The following is a 21,619-nucleotide window of genomic DNA, read 5'->3' as shown; positions in this document are numbered from 1 at the left end:
TTCCCACCTTGCTGGCTATGCTAAATGTGGCTTGTGCGTGCTTCCTGAAGGCTTCCTGCTCCCTCCCAGAACTCCAGGAACATCTGCTAGTAATGCATCAGTAAAACTGGAGACACACAAGTGTTGTCAAAAAGAAAAACTAGTAGAAGAAGGTGTTGTCATGGAACGCGCCATTACAGCAATCCTCTTGCTTGTAGCTACGGTTTGGAATATCACCTCAGCTTTGAAATTCATGTTGTCTTTCCAATCTACTTCTCTTCCATCTCTAGCTCTACCAATCCTATAACGTACTTCCTATAGTGTTAGGTATGTCTATTGAGATACAAAATCTTACCACCTCCTCTCTTAACAGTGACTTTGGAGTGGAGACTGAGTTTGTGTCTGAAGAAGGTTGGTTTCAGTCTGCAGCAGCCTAGATACAGCCAGATTATGTGACAGTTCGTATAACCAAATCCGCTACTGAGACGCAGAGGCTAGTTTGGGGTTAGTGTGTAGCCTGTAACCTGGCTGACCGAGCAAATCCACTTACAGGCTTTGCTTTGCAAAGTGACCTCCAGTAACCTGGGAGGTGCCAATTTCTGTAGCTTTGCCAGCCTGGCACTGGGGAGAATTTAAAGCCTAAAGGAGAAGATATGAAACCTATTACCCATCTTATTACTGAGGAGATGGGTGGAGGGCTCAGTGTCTATCCCGGTATGTCTTCCCATTTCACGGTTCTTGCTCTTGATTTGTTTTGTTTCTCCTTTCAGTGTTTGACTACAGCTACAGAGATTACATCCTGTCCTGGTATGGGCCACTCAGCAGAGATGAAGGGCAGCTGTACCAGCTGCTATCTGAAGACTTCTGGGAGGTTGCCAAGCAGCTGCGACAGAGGCTGAGTCACATTGATGTAGTTAAAGTCGTCTGCAATGATGTAGTGAAAGCTTTACTCACACACTTCCGTGACCTTAAAGGAGCCAATGCCAGGTAAAAGCAGAACTGTGTTTCATTGGAATTTTCTGCTCGTCTCTTTGCTTTTAGATGTGTGATATCAAAGCAACGAAGAATTTAACATTTTTGTAGGCAACTGATAAAACAGTTCATGTTTATTAACAGTTTTAGAGAGCTAGCGGGCTTCAAGGCACCTATAAGACCTGTGGAAGGAAATGTTTGTCCTTCTTTTTTAATGGTTGAGATTCACTGCTATTTCCATTTCATCTTTGAATTCGTTGCTCGCAGTAGGAGGCGGGCTGTCTGAGCAGTTCCCGCAAGTAGTGCGAACCTGCAAGGGAAAGGAGAGGCACTGTCAGAGCAGTCAACAAACGAGAATGTAGTTATTTGCACCTTTCCCAAAATAGCATGAGGGTTAATTCCATTCAGTTTTCCATTTCTGCTAGCCCCAGGAGGGAAAGCTTCATGGTTTCTGTAAGCAGTCTGTCCTGCAGTAACTAGATTTTTTTTCTGGTGAAAAATTGTTGGCTGGATTTTCTTTTTCTTTTTAGGTTACCTTGTTAATTCCGTGAATTTCCTCTTTGCCCACTTAAAAAGGTCAGCTGTCTCCTAAATACTGTCGCACCCAAATTGTAATTGCATGTGGGAGCTCTTACGCCTATGCAGTTCACTGATCCAAATGAGTGGCGCATGGAATTTGAGCTTATATCTGCACTTAACTGCAGTTATCCTAACAGAAGTGTGCTCTGGTTGTTTGGTTTTATACTGTACATTTTATACTATGACACTGTTTTGCATACAGTCAGATTCACATATTTTTAACAACCCAGAGAGAAAAGATCAACTGGTTTTAGTCAGCGACCAGTCTCTGCGGTGCCATTTGCACATCCTTCTGTTCTGGAGCAGAAGACAGGGTCAGTGTATTTGTGGTAGCTGCCATCTTTATGTAATCTAATCTGTAGGAAATAAAGCAATGGAAACTAAAGAATGGCTGCCTTCAAGAAAAGAAGAAATTAATATGTAGGCACGTTACAGTAACATTGTGTCATCACAGTGTTGTCCCAATAACAACGCATTACCTGAATTCCAGATACTATTTTGTTTTAGATCTAGTACATGGTAGAAATCTCGTGGTCTGGTAAAGCTCTTGATGGTGCTCTCTGATTTTAAGCACTGTGCTTGCACTTTACCTTTGTCACAGTAAAATACTTGCTTTGGGGAAAGGTATGATTAGAAAATTTAAAGGGTGAGGACAGTTGGTTTGTTGTTGGTTTGAAGTGTGAATGCTCACCTGTTTGGAGCTGGGGACACAGAATACACAATTGCAGAATTACTAGATATTGTTAATGCTCATTCTTGATGAGATTCTTGGTCCGCTGAGAATAATGACCACCTCCACTAGATCTTGCTGGATTGTTATTTCCACTGCATAGAGCTACAATGAAGAAAATCTCCTGGGTATTTTCCAATTAACTTTTTCTCTTTGGAAGGGTAAATGCACCTTAGTCATTGCCGGATAAGTCAGACTGCATTAACATGGTAATGAGAATTAAATAGTATGATAGTGGGTCAAAAAAATGCCCCACAGCCATAACTTCAGATTCGTCTAGGTTGAAATTGGACTCATTGTTTTTCTCGTTGTGCAAGGTTGAGAATTCCCAAGGAGGAAAAATCTGGTTTTAAGGTGCCTAACAGCAGACCAGCAGTCCTACCAGCTGCATGATGCAAAGTCTGAAGTGCTAGCACATCCTCGTGCTGCTCGTCCAAGGTTGTTCAAAAAGTTCAAGAAGCTTTATAGGAGTTGTCCAGCTGAAATGCTGGCCCATGTCCTGTGGCGAAGTCAGCAGAAATGTGGCTGTGTGCTCACACCTGGTACAGGTTGAATTGGTACTTCCAGGTGATCTGAGCATGTGTTTCATACCGAAGGCGTGCCAGAGACTCTGATACGGTTTTCTTTTTTGCCTTCAAGAGAATGTGGTACTCAGAATAATTTGAGTTTGGTACTAAATTAATTGTGTTTGCCGTGCTAGAACCTGCTGGCAGCTTAAGTCATAGGCTGAGAACTACCAAGTGTCGCTTTTGGCTTGGAAACTCCAAGCTAGAGTCTCTTGGAAAACCTTTGCTTATATATTATGACAGCTCAAACAGAAAATTCTCCTTTCTAAGGTAGGGAGCACAAGAGATGTCATTAGCCTCGCTTATCTTCTGATTTCTGTCAACGTTTTAAAAACAGCAGCAGATTTAAATTGGAATTCCTGTTTCCCTCTCAGTGACTGTAATAATGAATCTAGTTAGTTTGGGATGATGAATATAGTGGCACCGAGACTGTAATTAGAGCCGGGTATCTGTCCTGTTGTAATGCCTGACAGAACACTGTCTTTTTTCCTCTGCCAAATTTATAGTGCAGTGTGGCAGCAAAGGGCGTTTTGCCCGTTCTCGGGTGGCTTACAAAGTTCTAAATACCTGTTCCAGCCCTGGAGAAGGTGCTGCCTAAAGCACTTTGTTTTCCGCCTATATGACAACAGATGACCACAATAAAGTCAGGGAAAGAAACCGTCTGTCCCCAGGAGGACAGAGGTGTCAGTTTCTTCATTGCAAAGCTCACGTGTTTTGTCACTTGGTTTGCTTCAGCCGTAGAAATCCCTTCTCTGCTTCCTCTGAGTGAAGCCTGTGATATCTGGCAGATCAGGATGTCTGACGGGATGAAATAGGCTGCAACCCTTCAGAATAGGAGGCTACTGTCCTCACCTCGCTCCTGCTTTCCCTCTGGCTTATCTCAGCTATTGCAAGGCTCCATTTGATAACAAATAGCTCAAAGTAAATGGCCAGCAGAGGCTAACAGATAAGGAAGAACGTGTACCTGAATGAGGGAGAGCATGAGGAGAAGAGGCTGCTCCATGCTGGCTGGTGGGAGGCGGGGAATCAGGAGGGAGAAGCCTGGCAGCGTTAGCTCTGTTTCACTTTTCTTTCATTCTGTCCCTTCACTTTCTTTAAAGGAAACTCTTTCCTGCTAGACACAAAGTGAATTCAGGGCAGTGATGCTCCTCTGGCTGTGGGCAAGACTGCCTGGGATGACACAGAACCATGAAAATGGTAGACAAGATAGCTCCAGCTTTTTCATCCTGCATGCATGATTGGGGGTTATCATGAGGTCCAGCTGGGGCTGCAAAGGATCCCGTCATTATTCAGTTACAAAATTTGTGGCAATTCAGAATTTTTTAGATAGGAAACAATTTGATTCCTGACATTAGCTGAGTGTAGAAATGAAAATTGATACTTTCCCATGTCCATTGTTAAGTAGTTCCTGACTTGAGATAGGAGAGGAAAAAAATCAGCCTTGGATTTGCTGGGAGAAATGATAGTTCTTTGTTGTGCTGAATCAGGAGTGAGGTTATAACAGGATTAGCCTAGTTCATCCTGCAGGATATGGTCCTGTCGTTGCAGAGAGGTTTGTATTTGGCGATTCTTGCTTTATAGCAGCTTTTGGCCCTCTGTTCCTTAATGTCTTGTGCAAGTGTATTTCCTTGGCCACTTCACGCAAAGCGTAAGTTGAATATATGTGAATATTTAGTCAGTGATGGACTGTGAGCTGAGTAGGGTGGTGTATAATGCTGCAGGTTTCTGCACTGTTAGGTGGTGCAGCATTGTCTGTGGTGCCAGTGTCCTTTCCGTGGGGTTAGAATTACCTGATCCTGGCAATGTATTCTTGCTCTGGTAACTTGAAATGTTTGTCAAAAGCAAGAGGCAGCAGCTCCTCCTGGTGAGCCACACATTCAGTAGCTTAGGGACCTAGCAAAGAAAATAACCAACAAATAGTGTCTTTGAATCTGTCCACATGGAAGGAAGAGGAAGTTCCCTCACACCTGTTGTGGGCTAAGAATTACCCACATCAGATGGTGCTACAGAACTATTAACGTTTGCTAAATAACACCCTGGGCTGGTGGTCTCTAAACTGCAGTGTAGGCAAATTGAGATCTGCCTGCTCTAGATTTGTAGGCAAATGAAATGCAGAAGCTGTTAATGCGGGCCTGTTGTTGAACCCACTGACAAGCAGTGCTTTTTGAGCAGAGCTCAGTGGGAGGCGGTCACAGTGACACTGATTTTCCTACGTTGTTTGGCTGGGAGTGTTGTTTGTTTGTCTTTAACCTACAGCTGGGGCACCTTGATCCCGAAGGCTGAGGAGGAATTGGTTTCTGCAGATACGGGTACGCAGTGTGGCAGGCTGCTCCTGGCAAGTTGGCTGCGCCGTGCCATCTGAGGGATGCTCAGCAGTGTGTGTTCGTGTGCCTGGAGTCACAGCCTAAGTCGTGACTTGGCAAAATGGATTCCCTGGGAGCTGCAGGCTACTCCTGCTGCACATTCAGAACCATGTTGGAGGGCTCTAAGCTCTTGGGAAGGGTGAGAGGGAAAATGTTGTGGAGAAATTGCTGTCTGAGTGGTCAGTATTGACAAGTAATTTTGAGGCTTTAAGTTCACGTTGTGCCCATCTTGACAATATTCCTGTCATCTGCTCTGTCTCTTCTCACCCTGTCGGTAACATAACTTCATTGGGCCACATAAATGCCTTTGCACTATAGGATATAAATTGTTGTATCCTTGTGCTTGTTGCATTGATTACATATAGCATGAGTTGGTATTTAGTAAAAGGAAAAAAGGTGCTGCCACAACAAAAAGATCAAGAGCAGGTGGGTGCAAAGGGAGTTTAAGCACTCGAGATATAACTTGGTTAATCCTATACGTGCGTCTGAATTGTCACGATGCATCCAAGCTACTAAACACCTCCTCCAGTTCTAGTTTCTCTTTTATAATTTCATTTTCCACCCACAGACTAGGAATACGAAGAACTGCTTATCACAGCCTCTGAAAATGAGTGCCGAGAGGATTACTATGAACGCATAGAGGCTGGTTGCAGCGAGAGCAGCAGTTTGAGGTGCTGAGAACAAAACAGTCAGAAAAAGCCGGGCTCTGGGCACACTGTTCAAGTTAGATCCTGGGTAGCACTAGGTCTAAAGCTCGCCATTGCCTTCCAGCTCCAGTGTGGGAAGTTTGGATTTCCTGTTTACAGCTGAGTATCACCAAGGCACCACACCAAGCATGAGGGCCTCCTGCTGCTGGTACAGTCAGACCGCAGTTTGCAAGACGTTTGTGTGATCTCTGGGCCTGTCACCAACATTACATGTCAAGTGCTTTTCTGTGGAGGAAGGTAGCTGTGACACGTATAAATGCTATCGTTATTGAGACAGTAAATGCTAGATGAAGGGTTTTATAAAACGTACTGATCTGGATAAAAATGGCTGTGGAAATTAGGAGTTTGGCTTTGATGGATTTTTGCTATGCTTTTTGGGTTTGGTGTAGTTTGGTTTTGGAGGTGTGTTTTTTTTTTTTTTTTAAGCAGGTAGTTTTTTCAGGTGCGTTAATGATACTGGCTTGTGAAGGTTTGAGTTGGTTCCTTTTATTCCTGAGAAAGTTCAAGCAGATCAAGCAACTGTAATTGTGCTGCAGTGTCAAGAAGGTTAGAGATCTGAGGGTGACACAGGTGAAGAGGTGCAGGCTACATGTGCTTCTGGTAGTTCTCAGAATCGTTTTGATGAACGTGAGTGATGAGTGTTGATGTGCTGATGAGAGTCAGAGCCAGTTGCATGTACGCTTCAGCTCACAATTGCACCGACTGAGACTTAAATGTAACTGCAAGGCTCTCTCTTGAAAGCCTAATTAAAGCAATAGCAAGGCCAAAGGGAACATTTTGTGATTTTTTTTAATATATTTTTTTTATGAGAAAGGACCCTTACATAATTTCCTGTAGATTTGTTGCTAATGTTTTAGGGACTCTTTGTCCTGGATGCTATTTATTCGCTTGCTTGCTTGCTTCCTGTTTCCAAAGCAGACAGATTTGTCTTGCTTGTCATTAAGTTCTTGGTCATGCCCGTCTTTGAATCCAGTGGACTTCTTGAGTAGTTTCATGTCCATGGAGCAGTAGTACTCCCATGAGTTGCATGGGCATTGTAAATGCTATGCTACCTTTGGGGTTGGTTTTTAATTTTTTAAATCTCTTTGACGAATCATTTTTAAGCTCTTCCATGCAGTCATGTAGTGACTATGTAAAAGTAAAGACAGTGCTTTGCATCACGAGCTTGTGACCCGACCACAAATACCAGAGGTCTTTGAATGCTCCCAGCTGTGATCAGTTTTTATCACTCAGTTACCAGATGGTTCTGACTAAAAACATGGGTATCTAGAGTAGACCCTAGAAATTTTTTAGAAAAGAAATTTCCATGAGATCCCTGTGTTGATAAAACTGCAAGCACGGAAAGGAAGTTATGACAGATTTCTATAACGTTGGTAATGTCGTAACTGCTCGTCTTCAGGAATACCTGCTTTTCTGCTTTCTTTTTTGAAGTGCTGGATAAACTTAGAGGTTTGCAACAACAAGGGGCAAAGTCTTGGTGCTGAGGGCATTCAGGTGGGTATGCGTTCGGTAACTGCATGAAGCAATTGCAGAGCAGGGGAGAGTTGCTCCAAGTGTCGGTTTGGGACCAAAGGAGCGCGCTGCGTGGAACAGACCCAATACAAAGGTGTTCACTTTGGCAGGCCCTGCCTGTGGCCCTGTCTTCACAAATGGTTTCCTGATCTTCCACTGGTTTGGGGGCAGCTGAAGGAAATACATTTGCTTTCTGAAGCTGTGAAATAGCCTTGGATAGTGTTAAAAATTTGGAGCATGCTTGAAGAGTTGGTAAAATGAAAATCACTGGCAAGAAATTTGTGAGGTTAACGCTGGCTTTGTAGCTCATGGGGGAGTGAAGAGGGGTGATCTGTAAGCGTGCTGTGCAAAGCCTGAGTTCTGTCTGTTTTAAAATCACTGAAGTCCCCTGCATCTCAGTGCTCCGAAATATATCCCCATGACTTCAGTCTCGATCGTTCGGGAGGACACGAGTGCAGTTGCCACTTGGCTTTCTTTTTCTATTGCCTAAAGCAGATGAAATAGGCCTGGTTTACAAACCTGGTATCAGGCTGCTTCTGAAACTGTTTGCTCCAGTGCCTCATTTGTATTAGTTCACTGCACGCAGCTGTACTCGGAATTTGTGGATAATTGGCTGGGCTTTCAAAGCTCTCTCCGTAAATAGCCGTGCTCGTTTTTGGTTGAGGGTTTTCTGCGATTGCCAAGAGTCTCTTTGTTTGGAAAGTCCAAGCACGTAATCCTAATAACGCGTGTTCAAAACTGGACAGGATGAGAAATAATACCTGTATTTCTGCTTGAGTTATTTAATAGTGCTTGATAACTTTATCGGTGCTGGAGAGATGTAGGGCACTGCTTTGTGTTAGCTTCTGCTGTTCCTGCTGGTTACTGCAAAAATGAACACTACCTTCCTGCGTTCTTGGTAACATTCCCCCAGAGCTGAAGATGCAGGTTTTATATCAAGCATTAAGAGCGTGTGGTCAGGACGTCCTAGCTGCTGCTCGGGGACAGACGGCAGCAGTGCCAGTAATACTTGCTTCCATGGTTGCTCACCGCCCTGTTACCTTGTAGGTAGGTGTGAGAGGGAAGCCCAAGTTCTGAGGGATGCTGCTTTCTGGGCAGACCCTCTGTTGATGCACAGCATGTTTTCCCTACAAGCTGATCAAAGTTTATATGGAAGCAAATAGAAGTATAATACTTTCTGTATAAATAAAAAGGAGGATCTAAGCCTGACTGTCTGTTTTACCACTGGTGTTTTAATTTATTTTGTAGCTGTTTTGCCTCCCCCCAAACTTTCCCTCACGCTTTCAGTCTTCCAGTCCCCTTTATTTCTTTTGCCCCAACAGCAACATTAGGATTTATTGCTACAACTGTTTGCCACTGATATGCAAGGCTTATTTAGAGTTGAGTTCTGTGAAGACTTTGTTTCTCTCTTCTTTTATCAAAAATCACAGCGTGGTTTGGGTTGGAAGGGACCTTAAAGCCCACCCAGTCCCACCCCCCTGCCATGGGCAGGGACACCTCCCACCAGCCCAGGCTGCCCAAAGCCCCATCCAGCCTGGCCTTGAGCACCTCCAGGGATGGGGCACCCACAGCTCCTCTGGGCAGCCTGTGCCAGGGCCTCACCGCCCTCTGAGCAAAGAATTTCCTCCTAACATCTAATCTAAATCTCCCCTCTTTCAGTTTAAAGCCATTCCCCCTTGTCTTGTCACTATACCCCCTGACCAAGAGTCCCTCCGCATCATTCCTGTAGCCCCCTTGTAGGCACTGGAAGGCCACCGTAAGGTGTCCCCGGAGCCTTCTCTTCTCCAGGCTGAACAACCCCAGCTCCCTCAGGTGAGGTGCTCCAGCCCCCTGATCATCCTCGTGCCCCTCCTCTGGACTTGCTCCAACAGGTCCATGTCCTTGTGTTGGGCGCCCAGAGCTGAACGCAGGGCTCCAGGTGGGTTCTCATGAGAGCGGAGCAGAGGGGCAGAATCACTTCCCTCGCCCTGCTGACCACACTGCTTTTCATGCAGCCCAGGATGTGGTTGACTTTCTGGGCTGCAAACGCACATTGCTGGTTCTTGTTGATCTTCTCATCAATCAGCACCCCCAGGTCCTTCTCCTCAGGGTTGCTTTCAATCCTTTCTCCACCCAGCCTGTGTTTGTGCTTGGGATTGCCCCGACCCAGGTGCAGGACCTTGCACTTGGCCTTGCTGAACTTCATAAGGTTTGCACAGGCCCACCTCTCAAGGTCCCTCTGGCTGGCATCCTTTAAAAATCTGATGGGATTCTGTTTATCCCCTTTTGCTTTTTAAATGATATTTTAATTACAGTTTGGCTAGGAGAACAGCTGAAAGAGCCCCTCTTCCAGAGATTTATGTCCTGTTAGGTGATGGAGATAACTGCAGGAAAAAAAAAAAGGGAAATATTCTTACAGCTGCAGTGTGTGCAACTCCCCTTCCCCCCCTTATTCCCTTAGGCAGGAATGCATTAAACAAATTAGAAGGACAAGAACCAAATATTTGCCATTCTGCTTGTTTATTCTGTTCAATTTTCTGTTTTTGTTCTGTTGACTGTACCAGAAGAGTGCTGGCTTAGGTCCAACTCAGCCAAGCCGTATGTATTGCTTGCGGACTGGGAATAAACGTGTACAACAGGGAGGCAGAGTATGAGGAAGCCCTTCTCTTGCATGCCTGATAGCACAGGTGCAGTCAGTGCCCCAGGGTGTCTGCAGTCCCAAACAGACCGTCATTCCTCAGGAGATTTGTGCTGTGTGTGGATGGGTTTAGAGAGATACTGAAGTAAATCTTGATCTAATAACTGTGCACCATGTCCCACAAATCAGGTAAAGCTGTCCAGAAAGGAAAGTCTGTGTGCGTTTCTAGGAAAAAAAAAAAAGCAGTCACCATTTGCTTTCGGTTCTGACTCTGTATCATTGCTGTTACTAGCCAGGAATGGGTTGTTGAAAGTTAGTCTGCTGCCAGCCAGCTGATGCTCTGTGTACGAAACCTGTTCTCTGGCATTTAGTTTGAGCTTCTGGTGGAGTTTCGAAGTGGCTGACTCTAGGTGGACTGACCTGTCCAGAAGATGAAGCCTTCGCTTCCCAGTAAGAGGTGGCTGTACGTAAATGGCCCAGACTTTCTGTCTGCCAGTCTGCCTGGGACGTGTCTGATTTTGGATAATGAATGCCTTTAGGGAGAGCATGTGAGGCGGGGTGTTTGATGCAGTGGAGAGAAGGCTGGAGGATGTATCTGGAGGATGCGAGAGGAATGGAAATGCACTGAGGAAGATAGCCAGGTATTCAGCTGCTAGAGGGAAAAGATCCTACCAGAACAAGATAAACAGCTTGTGGAGCTAAATCAGCCCTACCACCTGTGCTGGATAATAATGAAAACTACATATCATCTTCATACGGTGCTCCTCAGAAGAGCAAACAAAGTATGTACATCCAAGCTGCTCCCAGGGACTTGTTTTTGAAATTTGTCTTTCTTGTAACAATTGAAGCGCTCTCCATTATCCACCTTTGAAAATAAAACAGTTGATTTAGGATTCAATAAAAGGTTTCAGTGAAGTCAAATCCAAATGTCATTTTAACATTCGTGTTCTCCTGAAAATGAGTTTAAAAACTGATGTGGTTGTCTTGAAACAAATGGCTTGCATTATTGGAGCAGAATTACAAGTATTATTATAATACTGATATTCTTCCACCATATTTGCTCCCTCCTTTGCCAACTAGCGAAAACCATTGTGCAGTGCTGCCTCTCGCCACTGGCCATGTAGTGGTGTCTAACTGGAAATTTCTCCTTTGAGCCCATGCAATTTTTGGTCACTTTTCCACACACAGAGGCAATCAGCTCTGAGGAGCTCTGTGGGTAACAGTCAGGACGGCAACCTGCAGCAGTGGGAAGGAAGCAGACATCACAGATGATGGGAAGAAGTGCTGGGGTGAGACATGAAAAGCCTGAGCTTTCATAATACCTCAGGGCCTTCTGCTGAAGACCAGTCCTGGCTGTCTTTGGGAACTGCCCTGGCACCTCTCAGGTGACAACGTGTCTGTCATCCTGTACCCCCTGGCATGGTCACCTTGCTGCTAAACCACAAGTCTGGGGTTGGAGTATGTCAGGCATGTGGCAGTGAAGGAACTGCTAGAGCACCAGCTCTGCTTCTAGAGCCTTTCTTAAGTAAAAGAAAAGGTACTGAGTGACCTCCAGTAAGGAATTCCCATGGCACATCCAGGCCGCCATGCTCTGAAAAGTCCAGAAAACCATTGGCAGCTGGGAGGAGATGGACTGGTTGGTACTGAGTCAAAATCAAGGCAGAAGAGGTTTGCTCCCTGCTTCTTCCAGAGCTGTGATCAGAAGGGCTGCTCGTGAGGAGCCTGTGAGCAGCGCACACTGTGCTGTCGTGCTTCACGCTGTAGACATGGTGTGGCCACCCCCGGCTGTTAGCGCTGGAAGGCTTCGTGCCATCTTCCCGAAACGCACCTACCGTGATGTGCTGGTGTGTGTGTGTGTGTGTTTGTTTGCCCCTCGAGTGGCAGAAAGAGGAGTATATCAGTATGATACGTTACAATACTGTAGCACACTATACTGACTCCAGGCCTGATGTGCTTTACATAAAAGTTAGGAGCCTGCTTCTTTCACCATGTACAAAGTGAAAGCAACGAGGAATTTTGGTTTTCCTCCATCCACTTAGTATCCACTATCCAGCTTGCTTGTTGGTGAGCAAGTGCGTGCTCATGAATGCCTTCCCCAGCAGGCTAAGGGTTCTGGCTGAGAGTTATCTCCAGCCCCTTCTTGAAGCTGACGCGTTAATTAGCCAAAAAGGTCAGGATCTGCCTCCACTAAAGGCTGGCAAGATGGACTCTGACTTTGAGGCACTCAAGATGATGGAGGAAAACCGATTCTGATTCCCAGGCTTGTTCCCTGCTTATTATTATTATTATTTTTTAAATCCACGGTGGTTATTAGTATAAGAGGTGCATATATATTCCAGCCTGAAGCTGCTGATCAAAGGACTCAACTTGAGACAAGTTCTCCTGTCCTTTCTCTTAACGGCTCTGTAATCTCTGTGTGCCTGTTCAAACAAGTGGGAAATCTGTGATTTGGCAGGGGCGACTGCTGGGACTTGGGAGATGCAGGTTTAGTCCCATCTCAGTGAGCAGTGCGTAAAATCTCTTTAGGGCTTCTCACCCCTTTCAGGTGAGCGTGCTGCCCACAAGGGTATTGCCCCAAAAGTTGGGCTGCACACACCCACTGATCCCCTGCAGCTTCATGCTTTCGATTTACACACTTTATACACTCCACTGACACTGTTAATAATGTGCTCAGTTCTCATTTGCAGACCTACTGAGGTGACTTGTTTGGCTCTGTCTTTGCTCTTTGGGAGTCACTTCTTCCTTTATTTGCCAACCTGATAGCACAGTCTTTCTAAATCTGTGTGGTGTGGTTTTTTTTTGTTAATCTTCTTACTTAGTTTCTCACTTACACTGTAGATGGATGATAATCCCAAGTCTGTTACTATCAAGGTATCTTGCACAGAGCAATTTGATGCAGTCTGCAGGTGCCAGGTTGAAAATTGGTGTTTTAGGAAAGCCAAGTCAAACATGCCAGGTATTTACTTTTTGTCAGTAACAAAGGAAAGATTGTACTTTCATTGTCTAGCAGCTAGACCTGTTTCTCAAACTAGAAGTGATCCCAAATACTCTGTTCAAATCTATAATTAGTTTGCTGTACAAGAATGTATTTGCTTTTTGAGATTGTCCAGTCATTTTTTTTGAGAAACTAAACAAGATTTCATTGTAAGATCAATGAGGGAACAAATTATTTTTCTTTTTTAATTCAGAGAAACTTTCATTTCTCTCCAATTGTTGTTTTTTTTTTTTTTTTTTTCTATTTGATACAGTTTTAAAATTCTGTATTTCTATTTTGGTGGGTGAAAACACAGACAGGACAAAAGAATTTGGAAATGTGTCTATATATATATATTTAAATCGAATTTGAAAAAATGCACGTGGTGTAAAGTGCTTCTTTACTGTTTTTTTTTTAAGTGGATGATGGATTTTGCATATTTTGTATGTTTTCAGAAATACTGACTGGTCATAACACAAGTGCTATGTAAGTTCTCTCTCTCTCTCCCTCTCTCTCTTTGCTTTTCTATTTTTCATTTTCATTTTCTTAGGCAGGAAGATCCACCAAGACCTTTTTTGCTGCACCCGTGCTTGAGGAGCTCTGATGAAGAAGTAAGATTCCTGCAAAAATGTTCTCAAATTCTGGTGTATTGTCTCCTACCCTCAAAGGATATCCAGTCTGTCAGCTTGCGCATAGTCCTTGCAGAAATCCTTGCAACAAAAGGTAGAGCAAAGATCAGAGATGATTAACCATTTGCACCTGTACAGTATTAGTAATTATAGACATCTTTATGTATGTCTTGATACTATGTTTATAAATCCTGAAATTTAATTTATTATGGTGACCAGTAAGACGTTTTGTTTTCAAAAGTAAGCATATACTTACTTGTTTGTCTTGACTTGATGTCAGGCTGCTTAGCACCTTTCAGGATAAAACCCAATTTTGTCCATTCATTTCTTTTATTTTTGTCACAGGAGAACCCTTTTGCTGTCTTCAGTGGCACTATTTTTATTGATTGTATGAATAATTCTGACCTGTTCGGCTTTATTCAGACACACAGAATCCATAGATTTAAGGATGTGATTATAATCGGATCATGATAACAGATTTTTTTTGTCATTGATTTATCCAGTGTTTTGTTTTTTTATTGAGGATTTTCTATTTTGCTTTCTTATCAGATGCTCTTTAATCAGATTATAAATACACAATTTTTTTTGTGTAATTGAAGTCAAATTCAGAAGTTATGAAGTCTCAAGTATATTATGCAGTTCAGTTCACTTTTAATTTTCATTTGTGAAGTCTGTAATGTCATAATGTCCAAGGCACAGAGCAGAAAGAATGAAAAGATTTGAAATTTCCCAAATAGAGCTCAGCTTTGTCAATGTACATCAATTTGTGTAATAGCAGGAACAGTTTTATCAAGAAGAAAGGTATGCGCAGTCTCAAATGTGCTATGTAGTCCAGAAGACTGGTTTGAGATTTTTTAAAATCATTTTTTGTATTTATTTTTGCCTTTTATCTGCGATATTCTCTCAAAGGACAGCAGTTATTCTTCAACATAAGGATTTTGTTTTAAAATATTTTTTCTCTCCAGTACTGAAACCAGTGGTGGAACTGCTGAGTGATCCAGATTATATCAACCAAATGCTACTAAGCCAGCTGGAGTACAGAGAACAGATGAATGAACATCAGAAGAAAGACTACACATATGCTCCTTCTTATGAGGAGTTCATCAAGCTCATTAACAGCAACTCCGATGTTGAGTTCCTGAAGCAACTGAGGTATTTGATGCTTCTCTGTAGCTTATTTAAAACTAAACATGCTTCTTTTGCCAGCCTGTTACTGAGAATGAACTGTTTTTTTTTCTTTTTAAATTCAAATTTAGTTTTCTTTTTCTTTTGGTGAAGTGGAGACAGTAAGGATGATAGGGCACAGTATTCATCAAATCTGTAATATAGTTGGCTTCTCAGTTTGGTGGTAGAAATTTTTATTTTTTTATTTTTTTTTAATTCCACTTAGTTGATGGTGGGTGGTATACCAGAGATCGCTGTATTGTTGAAAGGCATACCAGGCCTTTTATTGCAGCTTGCCTCAGTGAAGTTAGATGAAATAATATGTTGCATTTCCACTACTGTGTGGTATCTCTTCCATGAAGCATGGCTGGGGACTGTAGAGGTCTGTTGTCTGAACCGTAGTGACACTAGGGACACTGGTCATTCAGAGCTGTCTGCTGTGATTCTGTAATGTGGAAAGAAAGGTTTGAGTTCCAGCACACTTTGCCACTGACTTAGAGGTTTTCCTGGGCTGTTGCAGGGAGGTGTTTCCCAGTTGCACCATTTTTAAACATGTCAATGAAGTTTGAAGAATTGCTTAAAGACCTAAAGAAAACCTACTCCTACTTATCACAAACCTGTTTTATTTTGCTGTTTCCTAGAACAAACAGTACCTGCTCACTTTCCTGCTAGCTTTCCCTCCCCCTCACATAAGTCAACAGCTAATTTTCTTCCAACTTCCATCGTGACGTAGGATACCCACGTGTGTCTTGAGCCCGCTTGCCCAAGTACAAGATGATGTTTATGCTTGCCTTATCTTTATGGGTGAGCTGCTTCTCCTGTGATTTCTGATGCAAGAGGATAAAGAACAAGTGAGTGGAAAGAGGCAGCAGGGATGCTATACTGGCAGAATTTCTGTGTTGACTTGGTTCTGTTGAGCACATCAAAGCTTTAGAGGACTGCTGAACCCGTTTTTAGAGTGTTGGTTCTAATCTGTTGCCACTAACCAGAACTGATATTTTTCTTCTTCCCTGACTCCCTTCAATTGCTGCCACAACTCAGCTTTCCTCCTAAATGGCTGCAGCAGCATCTGAAAGACACAAGCACATCAATTCCATTTGGTGAGCTTTGGGCCATCTGTTGTGACCCAGACCTTTTATTAGACTCAGCTTGGTCAGGCCAAGTGACGGTGTACCAGGATGGACTATGTGGGCTGCATCAATAACTTCTTTCTCTTCTTTTCCTTGATTCTGAAACCACTTGGCATTTCTGAGACAGGAAAATGCACTTAGGTGATGGGGAAATTATTTTGTTGCTTGGCTACTTATTGCTTATCTGCTGTAAAATTTGCTCTTTACTCTGGGCCAGTGTGCCTTTACTGAGAGCAGAAATTAGTCTCTATTAGACTCTGTCTAAAACCTAATTGACATCATATTTATTAGCATAATCACACTAATGGATCTGCTTGTTTCAAAAGAAACCCAGCTCTTCTGTTGTTGTTGTTCAGGCACATTAATGTTCAATGTGCTCTCTTTTTAGCTGATAGGTCACCTTAAACTGTGCTCCCTAATATGAGGTACAAAATTTGCTTTATGAAATAGCGTGGTTTTGGCTGCACTTAGGCTTTTGCTTTCTAGTCCGTGGAGTCCAACTACTATCGTCTTAAGATGTGTTCTTCTACAACCAGTGTAATGTCGATCATTGGATTAATGTTGATTAAATGGAATATTTAAAAAAAAAAAAATTCTGTTCGTTTCAAAGGGAAAAAACAGTTTTTGATTTTTGGGGCTGTGCTCTTCCTCTGCTGTATAGAGCCAGTCCCTAGGGAATCAGTTAAGGAGTGTTCCTCTGCAAGGAGGAGGAGCTCCTGTTCTGTTTGCTCTCCAGCACTATGGGAGCACTTGGAGATGGGTCAACCTGCAGGCATCTCAAAGTTAGGTAGTGTATTTCACAAAGCTTTTGTGAAGTAACAGTGAAAGTTTGCAGATGGATGTCAAGGAAGCCAAACAGTGGTCTCTATATTGATGAACAAAATAAATGGTATTTTATATGAACAAATTAATATGTCGGCTTGTAATTCACAACAATGAAGCACAGGAAAAATCTATAAAGAAGGAATTAAAGAGAATCGCTTAATAACTGAATATTGAAAGGGACCCACAAAGGTCTCCAAGTCCAACTTCTGACTCCACACAGGGCAACTTAAGAATTAAATCATGCATTTAAGAGCAACTAAATAAGGTATAGTGCATTTAACACAGAGGAACGTGGTTAGATTCTGTTGGAGTAATGGGAATGGGAAGGATGCTTCCAGTTCTCTTCCTACAATAAATAAATTACTGGCACATTGTACTTAGTATCTAACTGGGAAACCTGTCTATTCTGGGTAATGATACTCTATTTATCAAATATTCTCTTTCCTGGTTTTATTTGAAAATCGTTTTTCAGCACCTGTTCTAAGCTGGTACATGGCATTTATGAATGTTCAGCCTCTTTCTATTACTCCTAATGTTGCCACGTAACATCTTGATAAAAAACAGATTTAGGTAGAAACAATTTTCTGTGTAGGCTTAGCCTTGAGGAAATTTATCCCAAGGCTCTACAGTTGCTGGGAAACTCAATATTTCTTTCAAACATCCCTGCCATGCTTTATCTTTAAAGATGGATTTAATTACTGCCTATTTAGTAAAATAAACATAAAATGTGTTGTTGAATCAAACAGTCTGTGAGCTCAAGTTCCTGGGTGCCCTCTAATATGTGCAGGTGACGTTACAGCACAGGAGTCCCACCAGGCATCTTTTCAGGCTGATTTCATGAGCAGAGTTTTGCTAATCTTCTTGTGATCAGAACCAGGTATTTGTTATTGGTATAGGGAAGAATTCCCGGCTGGATCACTAGAAACCTATGAGTGAAGGGTTTTGTGGCCAGGAGATCAGAAAGGAGTGGGAGGCTGTCTGTGGTGGATCTCCTTGTAAACACGTGTGCCAGCTTTCTGCCTTGCAAATGGCTTGCCCTAAACGGCTGGTAATGGTACCAGGATTTTCTGAATCTTATTTTCTCTCCTTGGTTAGAAGCATTGCTTTGAAGAAATACTGCGTTGATTTTCTGCATTGCTTGCGTGGATTTTATTTTTAGAACTTACTTAAGTGATACAATAACTATTTATCATTAATTTGGAGACCATTTTGAATTCACAGCTCTTTAATATCTTTACTGGGCCTCTAAATTTTGGTAATTTAAACCCTTATCAGAATTTTTCTCTATTTGTGGTAACATTCCTTCTATTCTTGTAAGGAACATTTGGAGAGCTGATGTTTGTTTTCATAAAAAGTCATTTGCTGAGTTTTTTGAGGAGCTGTTTTGTAATTTTTTTTCATTCATACCTTTGCTTTTTGAAAATTTGTATTCAGTTGGAAAATACAAAATCCAAAGACAAGGGAATGCTGTATGGTTGTCTATGAACTTCATTCAAATCCCCCCCTTCTAATGTTTAACTTCATCGTCATGAAGTGAGGCAGAGTTTAATTCCTTTTTTTATCAAGTTTCCACAAAACGTGTTGTCCCTATTTCTTTCAAGAGCAGAGAGTTGTACGGTGAAATTTCACCTTCATTTCCCCTCAGATTTAAGTTAGCATGGATAAATTGGAAGGCTGCTACAAATGAGGAAGAAAAGATGATTCTGCATGAGGGGTATGAAACAAATTCACTTAGTCTATCAGAAGAAGACTGGAGATGAGACTTGATGAGTTAACATCACAGAGTAAATAGCAACAAGGAAATAACTGGTAGATAGTTTTCATTCTGCTTTAAATTTCAGCATTATATATTTTTTCAGTTATGTATTAGTATAGCAGCCAAAGGTCACTATACCATTCATGGTAAGAGACCATTATCTCTGGTGTAGCGCGTCATCTTTTACTTAAGATATGAGGGAAAGAAATAAACAAGACAAAGAACAGAGGGAAGAGATCAGAGTGGGAAGTTAGCAGTAATGTGCACGTGGGCCTGTGGCTGGTCGAATTTGTCATATACTGCTCACTTTTTGAAAGTAAAATTAATACATGACATTTAAAAATTCCAAAGCTGTTTACTCACCCAGCACCATGGGGTAAGTAGCAGCTAGATATTCAGAGCAAACCTGCAGGGAGAGAGGGTGGCGGTCCGGCAGGCCCAAAGTCACATTTGCGCCATGTATTTATTGCATGCGTTAGGTGGAACCCTAACAGACAGCTCGTTGGTCTTGAATTGAACTCCCATCCTAGTTTCCTACAGGAAATTTATATTTACTTCTTGTGTTAAGGAGCATGACTTCACGTTGTGTTCACTGAATGGTATTAGCTATAGTGTGGCAGCAGTTAAGAGAAGGGGGCACTATTATTATTAGCTAGAAGTTTTCCTTTTGTTTCAAGACAAGCTTTTTCCCTGCTCTACTCTCTATGTGCACTGCTTCTCGGACCGCATATATACTGCGAAATGGCTCAGTTTCCAGATGAGGTGTTTTGTATTTTATGGATTCTGAAGTATGCTGTATGAAGAACACATTTTAAAAATAAATAAATAAATAAAATATTAACACCGTGTTTTTTTTTTCTTCTCTCCTCCTTCTGTGCCCTTATCCCCTACTGTTTTTAAAACTAGGTATCAGATTGTAGTGGAAATAGTTCAGGCAACCACAATCAGCAATTTTCCCCAAGTGAAGAGGCAGAAAGGTAAGAATCCATTTTGGTACTGGTCACATCTGTTGTTTTCATTTTCGAAATCTATTTGAACTCCAGAAATATATATGCAATCAGTTTGTGGGGGATTTTAAGACAGATTTGAAGAATGCTATGCTTTTAGTATTTCAATTCTGTTTCATTTGTCTGATTCTTCTCCACACTCCTGTGGTGTAAGTATTTTTCCTCCACCCCTCCCACCACTATCTTCAGCTAAGCTGATGGATTGAGTCGGAAGGTCATATCTGATGCTTTTATTTTCAGAACATGCTGTATCTTGGATTTCTGGCACTGCAGATTCTTATGCTAAGAATCTCGTTTCCTCTTTCTTTTTAATACAATCCATTTTCTGAAGTCTGTCTATTCTCCTTTCAAAACACAGGATAAGGAATGATGCAGCATAATTGTCAGTCAGACTTTATTTTGACTCTTCGTTGTATTATGTTTTTGTGATGTAACACAGAGTGCTCTTAAATCCTTCTGCAGTGTTTTGTCAACTGCTGCCTTTTGAAATACACATGCACTTGCATTTTACATTTGTACTTACATTTAGTTTATATACGCATTTTTGTGATATATTTCTCACAATGTATTGGAACTGTGGTATGTTTTCAACAGATTATATTGATGGCAAAAGTATCAAACCAAATTTTTGCTTGGACAGATACGTTTAAGGTATACAAAACCATTGTAAAAAGCAATGAGCAATATAAATTGATTTGCTTGTAAACAAATCTAAAAGGTCTTGCTTTTAGTTCTTTGTGTCGCACTTTTAAAAATGATTCAGGTGTAATAAAAAAATGCTGAAACAGAGAAAATAAGCACCCCTTATGGGGGATGGGCACACTAATTTTCAGTCTGAAGAGTTTGGTACTTTATTTTGGTGCTTAAATTTCTGAAAGTAAAGGGTTTGTCAATGCTGATACGCATTTCTTTTACATCCTAAAATAGAACTAGATGTACATTCCGTTAGGATATATTGGTTTGCCAAACTGAGGTAAAAGTAAACAGTTTTTGCTCAAGTGTACCTTACAGAAAGAGAAATACTAACGTTTTTTAGATGAAAGTTAATTTAATGGAAAGTTGGCTTCATAAAATAATAAAATGAAACACGGAAGTTAACTGAGTAGAGTTAACAAAAGCAATCAATCTTGCTAAGCCTATATTGCCATTTGTGCTATCATTAGTCTTTGTTGTGACAACAATTGATTTAGGGAATATTTTTATGCAGTTTAGGTTCCTACAATTAATTACTGATGCTCTTCTCTGTCTCACTGGAGTTTATCCACTCAACTATCCACTGTTCTGAACTGGGAACAGAAGAGGTTTTTCTGAAGCTACAAGTGCCTGACTCTTCAGAATGGATATGAAAAGGCTAGTGCTATTTATTCTGCCAAAGCAGATCTAGTTTCACTTATTCTGTGGTGAAGATGGTTCTGCATTTTTATGGCCTCTTGAATTTTCTTTTGGATTTTTTCTTTTTTAATACAGGTAAAATTTCACTAGCCGATGCACTGAAGTTTTGTGTTTGGGTATTGACTTTCATTATTAGTTTAGTCGTGTGGCAAACTTGTATGTGATTTAAGAGCTCAGCTGATGACAGATGACTGCCGCTGGCTGTTTTAGCTAGCGGGGCTATAGAGGTTAGTCATTTTATTTATTAAACACCTAATGATTATTCAACACTGGATATTAGACTATATTAGATATTAGGAAAAATTTCTTTACTGTGGGGGGGTGGTTAAACACTGGAACAAGCTTCCTAGTGAGGTGGTTGATGCTCCATGCCTTCTCAGTGTTCAAGAGGCATGTGGATAATGCCCTTAATAATATTCTTTAACTTTTGGTTAGCCCTGAAGTGGTCAGGCAGTTGGACTCAATGGTCTTTGAAGGTCCCTTCCAAAAGAACCTTTCTATAAATAGTGTGCCTGAAGAAAGTGGTGACGTGTTTTGTTTGACATTATGTTCAGCACTGCCCTACAATACAGTCCTATTATAATTCACACGCGTTTAAGGCAGATTTCTCATCTTTCAGTTTCTCCACTAGGGCTTTCACCTACCAAAATTTTTAGTCTCAGTTTGTGTACAGTAAACTTTAAGAGGAACCATCAAACTGTAGCAGGCTAAAATCTA

At 41.8% G+C, this 21,619-nt stretch overlaps 1 protein-coding gene across 1 annotated transcript in view; it reads left to right on the top strand.

The window, feature by feature from the left end:
* SNX25 (sorting nexin 25) overlaps positions 1-21,619 on the top strand; it is a 93,686-nt gene that overhangs the window by 18,245 nt on the left and 53,822 nt on the right. The window contains exons 3-6 of the mRNA XM_035557944.2: positions 750-966; positions 13,550-13,722; positions 14,594-14,780; positions 19,410-19,480. Coding sequence (XP_035413837.1) covers positions 750-966; positions 13,550-13,722; positions 14,594-14,780; positions 19,410-19,480 — 648 coding nt within the window. The remainder of the gene's footprint in view (positions 1-749; positions 967-13,549; positions 13,723-14,593; positions 14,781-19,409; positions 19,481-21,619) is intronic.

Source organism: Cygnus atratus, chromosome 4 (assembly GCF_013377495.2).
Source record: "Cygnus atratus isolate AKBS03 ecotype Queensland, Australia chromosome 4, CAtr_DNAZoo_HiC_assembly, whole genome shotgun sequence".
Lineage (NCBI taxonomy): Eukaryota > Metazoa > Chordata > Aves > Anseriformes > Anatidae > Cygnus > Cygnus atratus.
This window is presented reverse-complemented; position numbering and strand designations above follow the sequence as displayed.